The sequence below is a fragment of the Buteo buteo genome, chromosome 22 (assembly GCF_964188355.1).
Source record: "Buteo buteo chromosome 22, bButBut1.hap1.1, whole genome shotgun sequence".
NCBI lineage: Eukaryota > Metazoa > Chordata > Aves > Accipitriformes > Accipitridae > Buteo > Buteo buteo.
In genome coordinates this window covers 4,294,042-4,308,331 of record NC_134192.1, presented here as the reverse complement: position 1 = coordinate 4,308,331, position 14,290 = coordinate 4,294,042, and the positions used below count along the sequence as shown (strand labels likewise).

Sequence of the window (14,290 nt, the reverse complement as noted above, 5' to 3'; positions counted from 1 at the left end):
CCGTTTCTAACAGTATAGCCCCTAAGTATTTCAATCATTTCTGTATAGCATTCTGATCTTCCTCCCAACTTTGCCTCATTAAAATTTCATTATAATCTACCTGTTGTTGGGTGGGTGGGGTGTTGGGGAGAATTACTGATAAAAGACATCACTTCTGGCTCAAGACATCCCAAACTGCAAGTTGCTGAAGACTAGAAAAATATCTGGGGAAGTGTCATTATACAGTCACTGCTTGTACCTTCCTTGCCACCCCACCTTCTCTTTCTGTTCACCTCCATTTTTCAACATTCAGTAAATCAAGGAGTCTTGTTTCACTACAGAACCATAGTTTGCTGGCTCTAACAGGGCAGTAAATGGGTAACCATTCCCTTCTCCCAGTTCTAAAATGTCCATAAAAGAATGGTGTTCACGTGACTAGGACAAACAGGATGCCTAGAGCAGAAACAATTATACAATATGATTTTTGGAAGGTCTTGTCTTTGACTTGTGCTAGCAGACTTAAAACTGTCTAAACTATTCTCAGAGAAAGGATGCGCTGAACAGTAGCCTAAAAATACCAGGGAGGATACTGTGACTAGGAGGACCCAAACAGAGAAAAAAAACAAATGGAAAAAAACAAACCAAAAAAACTCATTAAAAATTCTGTGACTTAATTAAGAAGCAACAATAGCCTTTGAAGGATTCAAGCTAACATTAATACAACCATGATTCATTTCAGATATAATGGATAACAGTTTAAAAAAAAAAAAAAGAAGTGTATGCCTCCAAGTTGCCAATTTAGGCAAAAATATTCTGAGCCGAGTCTGGACAGCTTCCTGGCAGTGTAATCCAGTCAAAGGAAAGAATCGCAACAATAGCCAATTTCTATAGTCCCTCTTGCTACTACTTTAACAAAGAAAAGTAGGTTGAGGTACCTTATATTTTTCAGTAAGAACACAAGGTAAAGAGATTGAGGGTCTCATCCAGGTTTGTCCACCATAATGACATGGTCAGGAACAAAACACAAGTCTTCCAAACCTCACTGAAGTGATTTATCCTTCAAGTCACACTTGCCTCCTCTAATAACTTGCATACAGAGAAGTTGGACAGAACCTGCAAAACTCTAGAAACACTCAATGGTCCAATGGCAAATCAATGCTTTTATGTAAGATTATCTCTTTCTTTTTAGACTTATCCAATCACTTAAAAGCAAATAGAGGCCCTATCTGTGTAACCACCTGAAGATTACTGACCTCTTTGCAATGGCCTCTTCCAAGAAATTTCTGGTATCTCCAAAAACCTAAACTTCAGTGTCAAAATGTCAGAGACCACACCAGACTGCTCCAGTTTTCTCCTCCAGAGCAATTTCCATTAAACATTCTACATAAAGTGACAACCAAGAAGGCATATTATGCTTATATTGCATAACTTTTAGATGTATGTCTGTGATGATCCATACATTTAGATGACTGCTGCTCAGAGGAGGAGCAAATATCTCACATCTCCAGTTTGTAGCATATGGACTTTCAAGATGAAACCATATCTAAGCATGTCTCAATGGCTTAGCACTTTTCCTAGAGAAAAAAGAAAATAAGGGCATTTTTTTAAACCAAGACAAAATTTCAGTGGAAACTTCAGAAATAATCAGACCTATAGCCTCCATAATTCAATTTATGAATTCTGACAGTCTCAAACAGGCTGCAAAAATTTACTGAAACCATACCAGGAACCATTCAGGAACAGCCCACTTATTTAGCAGGGACAAGAGTTTCTTATTTCCAACCACTTAGCATAAAACACATTGTAGCAGCAGAGTGCTCATCATCTTCTTCTATCTTCATCTATCCTGTCTAGTGTGACTACTTTCAGCTTATGACAAATAAGACTCATCTGCTGCTGAGCATCTCTGACACATTTACAGAGGAAGAAAACACACTCAAGTTAGCAGAAAGGCATAGGGTAGTAGGCAGTCTTTGAGTAGCTTATTCCAAGCCACTTACATTACATATGTAAAAAAAACTTAACACCTTGAAATCCTCCAAAATGAAAAAAAAAAAGGGGGGGGGGGGAGAAAAAGAAAAAAAAAAGGGAAAAAGAAAAAAAGCAGCTGGCACCAAATAACCTGAAGCACAGATTTCATATTCTCCCAAAAAGAGGCACTATTGGGAGCTACTTTTTGCAGTGGCTTAGATTTCTATGTTAAAATATAGTCCAAGCACAGCAAACAGCCAATAATTTATCCTTGAGGTGAAAAGAAACCACAATGGTAAGTGTACATGGGAATACTTGTCTCACTTCAATCTTTTTTCTGTGAAATAAGAGAAAGGTAATTTGTATTCTACTTATCCTTCTTTATAACCCTTTATTTTCAATGCTTGGTTTTATCCAGTGTTCCTTCCAAATAAACAGCACCAATCTTTATTTTCTTTCAACTTTTATTCCCAGTATTTTACAAGAACCCAGATATTATGGTGGCAAGTATCCCACATGAGATTTTTGCCACCTGCCTCTTATCTGTTTACTTTTCAGTTCCAGTTGAACTGAAAGAGAGCCAGAATTATCCTTCCATTTCTTAAGGAAGAGTGAGTCTAATCACTAGAATTTCATTCTCTCAGCATGTCGATAGGGATTAGCTTTAATATTACATTTCCATTTGGTTCTTCAGAGTTTGGATAACTGTACAACACTGTGCCAAAAGAACTTGCCTTCTATTGCTTGGCTTGCAGTTTTTCATTTGGGCCAGTGGCTTGCTGAAGTTTTGTTCCCCTCATGCTTACGTGATACATCACCTGAATTACTCAACTACCTTCAGGCACTGCAGCAGTCTTTGAAGAGGGCTTCTCTCCTCACTCTCTTCTCACTACGACTACACCTTTTCTGTGGGTTTTTCAACCACCTCCTCAGCCTCCAATACTCTCTGCAGAAAGAATAGAGGCTGGTGCAACACTTTTCTAACTGGTATTCATCGTCTGCTTAATGTGGCAGTCAAAGTACTGAGGACCAGAAAATTTTTTTTTTCTCCGTATAAAGCTTGCAAGGGACCTCTACCTAGCACATCGTCTTCCCAAAAAGTCAGTCTTTTAACATGTTTATTCATACTGAAAAGAACTGCCTTGCAACTTGTCACTCACGGGCAGCTGAACTTATCCTTGTGTTCACTTACTGGGTAAGGAAAATGGCATGGCACCTAATCCTTATATTCTTACAGTCACCTGGAAAACGGGCTGGAAGCAACCAGATTTACTTAGTTGGCCCACATTGTTGCCCATCAGTGGAGGATCACACGCTTTTTTCCACCTTTCATAATACACCTAAAACTCATGAACTCTAGAGCTTCATCCACACAATTCTTATCTCTGTGGAAAATGCCACATGGAAAACAAGGAAAGTGATTTAACTCTGGAAAGGATGAAGCAGATATAATTCTGATGCTGATTAGAAGAGGATTATGACAAGGATCCTTCCCTCCTTTCTCTTCTGTTTCAAACATGGACTCCAACTCCCACCCAGCAGAGAAGGCAGTATCGCAGATGCTGGAATCTACCCTGTGCCAGCAAAGCATACAGGAGTATGTCTATGGCTCATATATTACAAACACCACAGCCCTAGGCAGGACCTTGCCAAAAATGCCACAGAGTTCAAGCTAATGAGAAGAAGGGCATAAAATGAGATTTTCTACGGCATTAAGGATTGTGAGAACTCACTCCCAGAAAGGCACGAGTGCTCTGGGAAGATATACACATCTCTATATGGCCGCTGTCCCAGTGACCTTGCCACAACTCAGTGGAGCTGTTCTGCATTCCGTAAGATGTCATTCTCACGAAATTAGCACTTTAATAACCTTGGCTGCAAGTACTCAGTGTGGCAAAGCAATATTCACATACTTACAACAAGCACTGCCTTCCAGGAAGCTATCAAAGCCCAGTCAGATCACAAAAGTTTAAGGCATATCTTAGAAGGCATAGAAACACATGTGCAGTCTGTTAGGGGGACAGCAGGAGCAAAGAGATGAGACAAATGCAACTAATATCTCGCCAAATAAATGTTTATGGTCAGTGGAGCAGGGGGGTCCCCCACTTGACAAATGAAGCCCTTTACACTGATCCCTTTTGACAAGACCCCAGTTATGAAAATGAAGGGTTTTTTAAAGGGTCATACAAGTAGCCCAGGAATGATACCTATTGTTTACAGTGCTGGACTGAAAAACACCACAGCTTTTGGTAAGTCAGCATATACCACAGCACTACCAAACAGTAAGGAAATCTAGATAATGTATCAATCCAAGTTCAAATTATTAACTACATGCTATGTGAATGCAGCACTAGGACCAACTTAACAGCTACGTTCCATTTTATAGCTATCGTACTCCATAACATGCTTTGTTATTAAGGACACGTTTTTGAGAATTTGTGAATTAACTGGAGTAGAGCTACCCCATTTTGTTATTTAAATGCAAACTTTGCAATGCTAAACTGAGTAGCAATATAATACCCCACTCTGTAGGAGCATAAACATCATAAAAAAGGTCAAGCATTTTCATAATGCTTTGCTAATGAGGGTCAGGGCCTGACTGGACTTGTTTTGGCCTCCAGCCTAGCAACAGTTTCTGTACTGGCCAAACTCTGACAAGTCTACTATTATTTTTAAGTAATTTGCAACTTTCCTGCCTTCCATAGAGACTCCTACCACAGAAACCACTAGTATATGGCTCAACTCCTGTGTTAGCATACTAGCGCTTCTACTTCTGAAGACAATAATTTGATGCTATGGAAAACCTGCAGTTAACTGTAAACAAGGACTTAATGTAAAAACAGACAGCTTGGCATACTGAGCTTGCTCCATTAATTACGGCATGAGCCTTGAGAGAACCAAAAACTATAGACTAGATAAATATATTTCATTCATCGACTGGTCACAGCCTAGATCTGTAAACTAAGCAACCCGAGCTAGCCCAGTCTTCCAAACTTTTATTTCCTGATTACCTCTTAGCTGTCAACAACAGCAACTACTCCCTATCTGTCTGGAGATGAGCAGTTAAAAGGATGTTTAGGGCTTGATAACAGAACTGTCCACACACTTGTTTCTTAACAGATACGACAACATAAGTGCCAACGTTAGATTTCTCTTGGTTTAGTCTTCAAGGCTAGATAACATTACAATTATAAAGTTGTCATAAGAAACAAAGTGTTTAACTCACAACTGAAGAAGAGGCAGAGCTTTGCACTCTTTTAGTAACTCCAAATAAAATATTTGCATTCTTAAATCATTAACTTCTCAACAATTTCTAGCAAAGAATATTAGAGTTAGATGTACACATAAACTAAGTCAAATCCAGACCCAAAAGATATTTTTCTCACAGGCAGACAGGTTAAATAGGAATATATGATGTCAAAAACAATGTCAAAATTTGAATTTGCAAAATCCACAGAAATCTTTATCAGGAAGTTATCTTCAGTACAAGACAGAGTGAAAGAAAACATGACAAAAGACATGAATGTAACTGAAACAAAGGAGGCAATGAGTGACCAGACTGATGGCACAGGGAGAGGTGGCTGCTGACTCCTCACCCTAACAAGGGGTATGAGAACAATTAACTTCTGCAAAACTAGTATTGCAGTGAATCAGAGCATTTATTATAACTTTGTGGTGACTGCTGTTAGCTGAAGAAACAAAACCAGGGTCCATCCTTAAGACTGTCTGTGATGTGATCTCCTGTACTAATAGAAACTATCTCATTTGGACATAACAACTCACTGAAATGAGCTTATGAAGGAAAAAGCCCCCAAATTATAGTTAACCTAATTTGGAGTTTATCATAGCAATATTTTCTCCATTCACCAATCATATCAGAAGACGAACCTACTGGCAAAGGTAATTTTTCTGAAGCCAGGCAGCTTTATCCCTTTTCCTCCTCTGCTGTACCAAGATGCATTCACCAGTCCTGCTTTCAAATATGCCGGGAATTCCGCGCTGAACACTGCCACTGCCAGCCAAAATACACATTTTCTACTGCACTGTATTTTAAAAACATCTACCGCAGAATGCCACTCTGAAAGAACCACCACTTCGTATTCCAACATTTAATATTCAACAGCAAAGACCGTGTTAAGTCAGAAGAAAATACTGAAGCTTATACAAAACCACAACATACACATGAAAAACAGAATGAAGTCAGACACACAGACATGAGAAACACTTCCCTGTCTGCATGCTTTGTTGCTGTGTTTTTTGTTTTATGACTGGTGTTGATCTTTAGCCATGACCAAGCAATCATTATAGCTGTTGTGTAATGTTACAGAGTGTGACAATAAATACAAATTTTTGCACAGTCTGCCACACAAGTAAGTCTCCACTGCCATACAACCAAGTCCTGCAGGGAAACAACAAAATTTCAAACTTCTGACATCAAGAATAGTAATGTCAACAGGTACAGCTGAACTCTGAGTAACAACTGCACAGGAAGAACATTGTTTTTTTAAAGACAATATGAAATTCATACTTTGGTAAGCTTCCAGGAAAATTTTCACAAAAATGCTGGTACAGAAACATATACCAAGGCAAGCAAGGAGTCAAGCACAAGGCTCCAACTTTAAACATTACAATAAGTTGTAGGGACTAAAACAGGAAGTTAGGCTGCAGCCAAGAAACAAGAAATTGAGAAAAGCATGTAATCCTATGAACTTGCAAGCCTAACATTTTTATTTACATGTATGTGCAAGCATATGTACACACCTACAGACAAGCCTAATCTTTCTTCAATGCCTTAAAATAAAGCATCAGACAGTAATTTAACGTTTTGGGGAAAAAAAAGAAAGTCAGCTTTGGGACTGTACAGGAAAATTTTAAACTATTTCAATCTAAATTGAATTTCAATCTTCTAGCAAATCACCACCACTAGTGCCAACACAGTATCAAGACACAGGAACTAAGGCAAAAAATTGGATGGCCAGTAACAAACCCTAGAACCGTTTCTTTACTACAGGGCCAAGTTACACTCACTCTGAGCAGAATCACAACTTTGAGAGTGTGTAAACTAATGGGCACAAGATTAGCTAGCTCCATGTTTTTAAACCAAATTTAAATATCTCCAAACTTCTCTAATGAAGAATTAAGGTAGTGTAGTACTGCCACTCCATACCCTTCTAGAATACATAAACTGATAGATCTTAGATCTGAAAACCCAATGAAATACAAAGGTCAGGCAAACCAACACCACAGCATATCTGTATCTCTGTCCTGTAGCCAAATGAAACAGTTGCTGCAAAATGCTACAAGTCATCAATGAAGAAAGGAACTGATGGATTTCCAAGCTAAGCCTTTAGGCCAAAACTGGGTATCACCTAGAAAATATTTTAATCCAGAGGCCTTCCATCACAGAAGATGGTCAAGCCATACAGATTTTTTTCTGTGGCAAAGAACGTGGTTGCCAGCAACACTTCTGCCCAACGGCTGAAGCCTCCACGCGTGCACAGGGCTGGCAGCCTGCGCAGGCACAGCAGGTCTGATGCTTCCCTAAAGCACCAGATCTACCACAGGTACGCAGATCAGCTATACACACCATTTAATGCCTCTGGCACAGTCCCCTCCTGCCAGATGAGGAGGATATGAGCAAGCCACCATGTAGGCATTTGGTGCCAGACGCTCGTGGTAAATACCTTTCCCAAGAGCTCCTCAGCCACACAGGAAGCTGGGCACAGGCCGCATTAGCCATTCCAGCTGCAAAATCACGTTCTTGGTTACCACGTACCAGATGACAGGGGCAGAACAAATTATTCCCTTTACAAATTTTGTCAAGTACACGCAGTCACCACTAAAATAACGCTGTTTACTAGCAGGCAGCCTTCAGGAAGGGACTATAAGACTTCCCCACAAAGATGTCAACATAAAAATTAAGTAGGCAAGCTGAAGAGCTTGAGACAGACACTGTGCAGCATCAAAAACTCAGAAGGGTGATTTCTGTGTGCCACGGGAAATCTTCAGAGTGAGCAGAGATGTGACAATCTTTAAGAAAAGAAATCCTCCTCATTCCCCACAGCACAGCTTCAACTATGCTCCTCTTCGCACACTTACCCTTCCCATCCTGTCACAACCTTCTTGCACATGCTTGCACTTATGCTCACTTTCCTACTAGAAGAAAAATAGTAGTGAGTAGCATGAACCTTGAGCCCTTTCACACTGGTGGGTGGCCCTTTTCCACCTCCACAATGGAAGGCAGGACATGGTATTCTTTCCACCAGTCACAGAGGCATGGGTTGTGCTGCGCAAGACCAAATCAGAAAGGAAGTAAAGGGATGCAAGTTATTTGTCAGAAAGGTAAGAAACACAGGAAAAAAGGCTACTCAGTTTTCCTTCTCCCTAAATGAGTGGGGTAAAACATTTTTACAACTTCTCCTGCATCCCCTTAAAATTTATTTCTATTGCCACTTCTAAAAAACCTGCTTTTAATCAATTGCAGCGTTCCCTAACTTTACTCAAACTGGGTTGCAAGAACAGTGTCTGAACGACACTTTGTATAAGTGACAATTTTTGTCTGGGGCAGCAATTTTCAAACTTTGTATCAGCTTCCACACCTCCAGGATAATTTTTACATTCCTTCCGCACCTATAGTTTGAGAGCCACGCTGGTAGAGGCAAGGGAAAAGCGCATGCCTTGCAGAACATACCCCATGAAGAAGGGAAGGGGTGGCTTAGAGAGCAACTCAAAGTGAAATTATAGGTAGAAGTTCTTCAATTAAGACAGTGATAGAATAAAGTGTTGGCAGATCAATGGAAGCCTACAAGAGACAAGGAAGCCTGTGGCTGGAAGGATTTGCTGAGCCGATTCTCACCAAGACACTGCTAGACAGATTCCGTTTCTTCCAGCTATCTTCTTTTGACTCCATGAGTCACTCTCTCCAACCCAACAGCTCCCTAGCAATAGCCTCAACCAACACCCCACAGCCTGTACTTTAGGAACTACAGTCAGAGATATGAAAATGCCAACTATTTCATCCATGTATGAGCTGTGCTAGAGTCCCAAAACCTGCACCCTTTCAAAGCAGGCATTTCGTCTCATTCCTACTAACTGCTCCGAATTTCCTTCCCTTGGAGCCCTGGTGTGGTCCTCACCTTGGCATCAAAGTTACAAAAATCTGGAGGTGTCACAAGCAGGTTTTGTTCAAAAAGACAACACACCAGAACCTCTTGTCCAAGTGATTCAGCCACCTGCTTTTCTTTGATCATGCCCAGTTTCATTGTTCAAAGACCTGCAAGGAATATGAGTCATGCTTGTGTGAGGATACCTGCTTACAGGTCTTTCATCCTCCTTGTAATTAATGTAATTTAAAAAAAAAAACACTTCTAGAATTCTCACAAAAACACTTATTTTAGACTACTACTCTTAGAACAGATATTTTGGTCTACAGGCAGAACCTCCAAAGGGATTCCAGGCAGAAAGCTGCAATATAGATTCACTAAAAAACGCCAGTTTCCATTCAGGTTTTTTTTTTGCTATACAGGATGAAGCTCAGCTTCAAAGACAACATCGTATTTTTGTGAGCTACCCAGTTATCGATAAGACTGCCTGCAAATCTTTTGAAACCTAGAAGTCATGCTGCCTCTGAACACTTAGCAGGAGCAATTTATTCACCAACCTAGAATTTTTTATGTAATACTGAACAACTTTTTCAAAGTTGCTTCCCCAACTGCACAAACATAATCAGCTCACAAGGCTGCTGAAAGCAGCAGTTCTGCCATCTGTCTGCTTATTCCCACCTCACACTTGTGCAGGCACAAGTGTTTGTGAAGCCATGCAACGAACTAGAGGGAACCAATCTCTGTGAAAACTAACCAGGGAAAAAAATAAAATTATGATTAGATCATTTCTCAATCTGTACAACCGTGCATGCTGGCACAAGCATGGGAATAAGCAGAAATGATATCACTAATTTGAATGGCAGTGCCATTTTCAGAAGTCCATTGACGCAGCAACTTTTCACCAGGTCTAGCAACTAAATCTGAAGAACACTTAACCATACATGTGAGTTTTAGAAAAAGACAAATAATTTTACTTAATTTGCTACTGTGTTCTTGTTCAAGCAAGAAGTGGGAGAAGAAAGGTGAAGTGATCTGCTGGTTACTAAGAGGAATCAAAGTGCTTCCTGGAATACATTTCAGCGGCAACATCTTCACCCCTGCCTCAGTTTCCTCCACTAATAAAACAGAGACAGTAGCACTAAGCTGTTCAACAAAACATTCTGCAATACAATTAAAAAACGTAACAACAACAAGGTAATACCATTACAGAGAGACACAGACAGAATTCAACTCTCTTACAGCAATGCAAGAGTGAAACAGCACAAAGCTTATGCTGTAACCTGTAGTGATCTGGGATGGAGAACAGATACAGGACAATGCAAAGCAAAATGGCTACTTAGAGCAGCAGTTCCTAAACAGTTGGTATCTACAAAAGGACAGACATGGATTTACAAAAGACCTGGGTAAAGAAACTCACAGTGGAGTCTCCCTGCCCTCCTTTCATTATTGGTACTCTGATGTAATCACATAGGAGTTATGAAGAGCATATAGGGAAGACTTGCTGGGGTGGCAGGTTAAGTAGGAATCCACAGAGCTGGGTTGTCATGACAGCAGCTGAAAGTATGCAAGAGATGTATAGATCCTGGGTGTTAGAACAGCAAGGACTCCAAATAAGATCATTAATACATGACATTATTTCAAACACCGAGAAGCATACACTACATCTCATTAATGAAACACGGACTGCACGATAACCATTTGCATTGGTGAGGGTGCACAAGGGTCTAGGACATACACAGAAAAATTGTATTCGTTAAGTACCAATAAAGTATGGGTGGGTTCTCACAGATTCATTCAATAGTCATGCTATACCTAAGAGGAAACAAGTGACATGCGCTCTGGTGGACCAACACACTCAAGTCTCAGCTGAATCTTGGAAACTCACCACATGAGCTCCATCCCATTTAAAAGCAAAGTAAAACAGTGGAAACTTAATTTCAACAACGCCTTACGTTAACTTTGCATTCAAACAGACTCGGAGCGTGCAGCGACTCGGTAACTCTTCCCAGCTGAGAGGAAGTAACTTCCTGTCAGAGAGAAGTTGCTCCCTGAAGTGGCTGAACTCTATCTGCAACAGCATGCCCAGCTCCCGGGCGCAGGCAGGCTGCAGGTGCTGACATGCTGGGCAACGCCGTCCTGGCGGGTCAGTTCTGAAGGCGGGAGGGCACGGGGTTCCAAGACAAACACCGAACGAGAGTGGCCAGGGACGGGAACAAAGCAGGCCCTTGGTGGATGCTCTTGCAAGGAGGCTTGGGAGGCAGAGGAGGATGGGAGTAACAGGTGTTTATGTGATCTGTTCGAAACTCTGGGAATTTGGTGCGGTGGATTACGCGGGGACTAGGGATGTCTAACGCTGGGTGATCTTCAGGGGGTCGGTGGTTACAAAGCAAGGACTCTGCGCAGTTTGAGACCAAAGCAGCGTTACGAGCGCCTGGCACGGGGAACGTACCGGTACACCAGCGCTCACAAACCCGGGACTCGCACGACAGGTCTCTCACACGGGGTACTACTCACCATCCAACACCGGCGAAGCGGAGGCCCGTCCTCACGCACAACACGCGGGCTGGGAGAGGCTGCCTAGCGAAGGGGTCCCCGTAAGGGCTACCGGTGGGATGAGCACGGACACAAACCGGGAGCGGGGAGAAGGGGCTGCGTGAAGCCAGGGCCCCGCGGAGCCCGGCACGACGCTCTCGCACAAAGGCGGCTCGCCCGGAGCAGGGCGCTGCCGGGGCGGTCACGGCACGGCCGGAGGTGTCAGGGAACCGGGAGGGGAGATGCCGCTAGCGAGTCCCGTGCGCGACGGGCCAAGAAAGGGGGAGGGGGGGGCCGGCAAGGGGTTAACAGCGCAGCTTAACGCGGGGAGCCGGCGGGCAGCGCGGAGCGGGACGCTTCCTGAGGAGAACCGGGCGCGGGAGGGCAGCGCGGCCCCCAGGGCAACGCCGGGGAGCCCGGCCGGCGCCCGCACGGCCGCGGGGCGGGGGCGCCCGAGGGCCAGGCCCCGGGGCCAGGCGAGGACAGGGGCCGGGAGGCGGCAGCGGCGGCGGCGGGGGCAGCGGGGGGGAAGGTGCCGGGCGAGGAGGCGGGTGCCGGCAGGGCGCCCGGCCGGGAGAGCCGGGCGGGACGGGCGCGCACGAGGCGCCCACGAGGGCGGGCTTGGGGCGGCGGGCCGGGGCACGGCGGCGGCGGCGGAGGAGGAGGAGGAGGCGGCGATACTCACTAGGGGTCGTTGGTGAAGCGGGGGCTCCGCGGGGGCTGGTAGCCGTACAGGTGACAGTAGAGCACATCGAAGCAGAAGCAGCACATCTCGGCCGACACCACCATCTTCCTGCAGCCGGGCCCGCCGGAGCCGGCGCCGGGGGAGGAGAGCAGCGAGGCGGCCGGCGGGGAGAGGCCGGCGGGGCCCCCGCCGCAGCTGGGCGGCAGCGGCGGGGAGAGGGCGCAGCCGGCGGCGCCCCCCGCCAGCCCCCCGAGGCCGTTGAGGCGGGGGCCCCCCGGCGGGGGCAGCGCCCCCGGCTCGCCTCCCCCCCCCGCCGCCGCCGCCCCGCCGCAGCGGGAGCCGCTGCCGCCGCCTCCCGGGCCGGCCGAGCCCGAGGGAGGGGAACTGGAGAGTTTCTGCTTCTTCACCCCGCAGCAACCCGCCGCCATCTTGGAGCCGTCTCCCCCCACGCAGCGCTTCCGACCCATGGCGGGGGGGCCGGCCGACCGGCCGGGGGACGTGCGGCGGCCCGCTCCGCCTCCTGCCGGGCCCGCTCCGCCTGCAACGGGGAGGGAGCGGGAGGGAGGCGGCGGGAAAAGGGGGAAGAATGAATGAGGAGCAGGAGGGAGAGGAAGATGGGGGGGGGGGGGGAGAGAGACAGAGAGAGCTGCGTTAGAGCGACCCGGTGAGTGGCCCCGGCTGACAGGGCCGGGGCTGAGGGGGCAGCGCGGCCCGCAGGTGTGGCGGCCGCGGCGGGGCCTGGCGGCCTTTCCCCTCCCCTCCACACGCCGAGCCACCCCTCTCGCCTTCCCCCCCGGTGCTTTTCTCTCCTCCTTCTGCCAGGGAAGTGGAGCAACTCCACCCCGCGTGCTAAAAAAAAAAAAAAAATAATAAAAAATAAATAAATGAAAATAAACCCACAAACCCGAGCTCCGCAGGAGCCGCGCGGCAGAAGCGAAGCCCTTGAGATGGTTAAAAACACCCCGCTAAATAATTCAAGTGACCTGAGATGCCTTCCTCTTGGGAAGAGGAGGGAGGGGGAAAAGTGTTGGAGTCGGCAGGCTGGGAGCCTGCGGAGAGTGCATGGATGCACCAATTAAACATGCAATAGTGATGGCTAAAAGCCACGGGCTTTATAAATATATAATTTTTTTTATTTTTTTTTAATTACAGATTTGGCGATTCGCATCCAATAAGTAGCAGCTCAGAGAGTAGGCCCTCAGCTACAGGGCAAGTGGCCGTGACCCTGTGAGACCACGGCCCTCCGTGCCTGCAGCCCAGGCTTCCTCATGGCAAGATCTCTAGGGTTGGGAAGTCCAGAGGGAAAAGATGTGAGTTCCTGCAGTGCTCCAGGCATCTAAAATTAAGCTTACCAAGCTACCGGGCTGGGAGGGGAAATGTGTTTTGTATTAGCCTCACGTATAGATATATCTGAATTTATGGAGAGACTTGCAAACGGCCATAAAGTACTTCAAAAGCTGTATGTACGTATATTTAGAAAATAACACCTCACCCGTCGGTGTTATGCAGCCATCTCTGGCATGGGATGTAACAGCTGTTTAACATAGAATAGCAACACTGCAATATCAAGTAAGACGGGAGTGAGGATTGCCACATAGAGTTAAAATAATATCGCAAGTTTAGAGAGACAGTCAGCCTAAAATGCAGTTAGTCAAGCTAAAATGCAGTCTACAGAAAGTTTTCACAGTCACAAGCTACTTAGAGACTCAGTTTTATATTTCTTGTTGGAAATGGTTTCTCCAGCATCCTCGTGGTCTTAATTTTGTCTGGATCTTGAATTATCATGGATTTGGAGAGAAAATCCCCAGTTACTAGAGCTCTAATACTAATGGGTTAAAAAGCCCTTTGAGGGTTTCTATCCAAATACTGGCCTAAACTTCTCTTGCTTTGTGAGTCATAGCCTGAGGTGAAACAGCTGCAGGGAATAATAGCAAACAGAAAGGAGAAGAATTAGATGGTGTAAAGCAGTCTCTTCCATGTTTAAATGTCATGTTTATGTTTGGAGCTGGAGAATACTTGA

At 45.0% G+C, this 14,290-nt stretch overlaps 1 protein-coding gene across 1 annotated transcript in view; it reads right to left on the bottom strand.

Moving 5' to 3' along the window:
* The window catches only part of AMMECR1 (AMMECR nuclear protein 1), an 81,133-nt gene extending 68,310 nt beyond the window's left edge, over positions 1 to 12,823 (bottom strand). Inside the window, exon 1 of the mRNA XM_075054131.1 lies at positions 12,271 to 12,823. Within this exon, the coding sequence (XP_074910232.1) occupies positions 12,271 to 12,737 (467 nt within the window). The 5' untranslated portion in view covers positions 12,738 to 12,823. The remainder of the gene's footprint in view (positions 1 to 12,270) is intronic.
* Between the last annotated feature and the right edge of the window lie 1,467 nt (positions 12,824 to 14,290).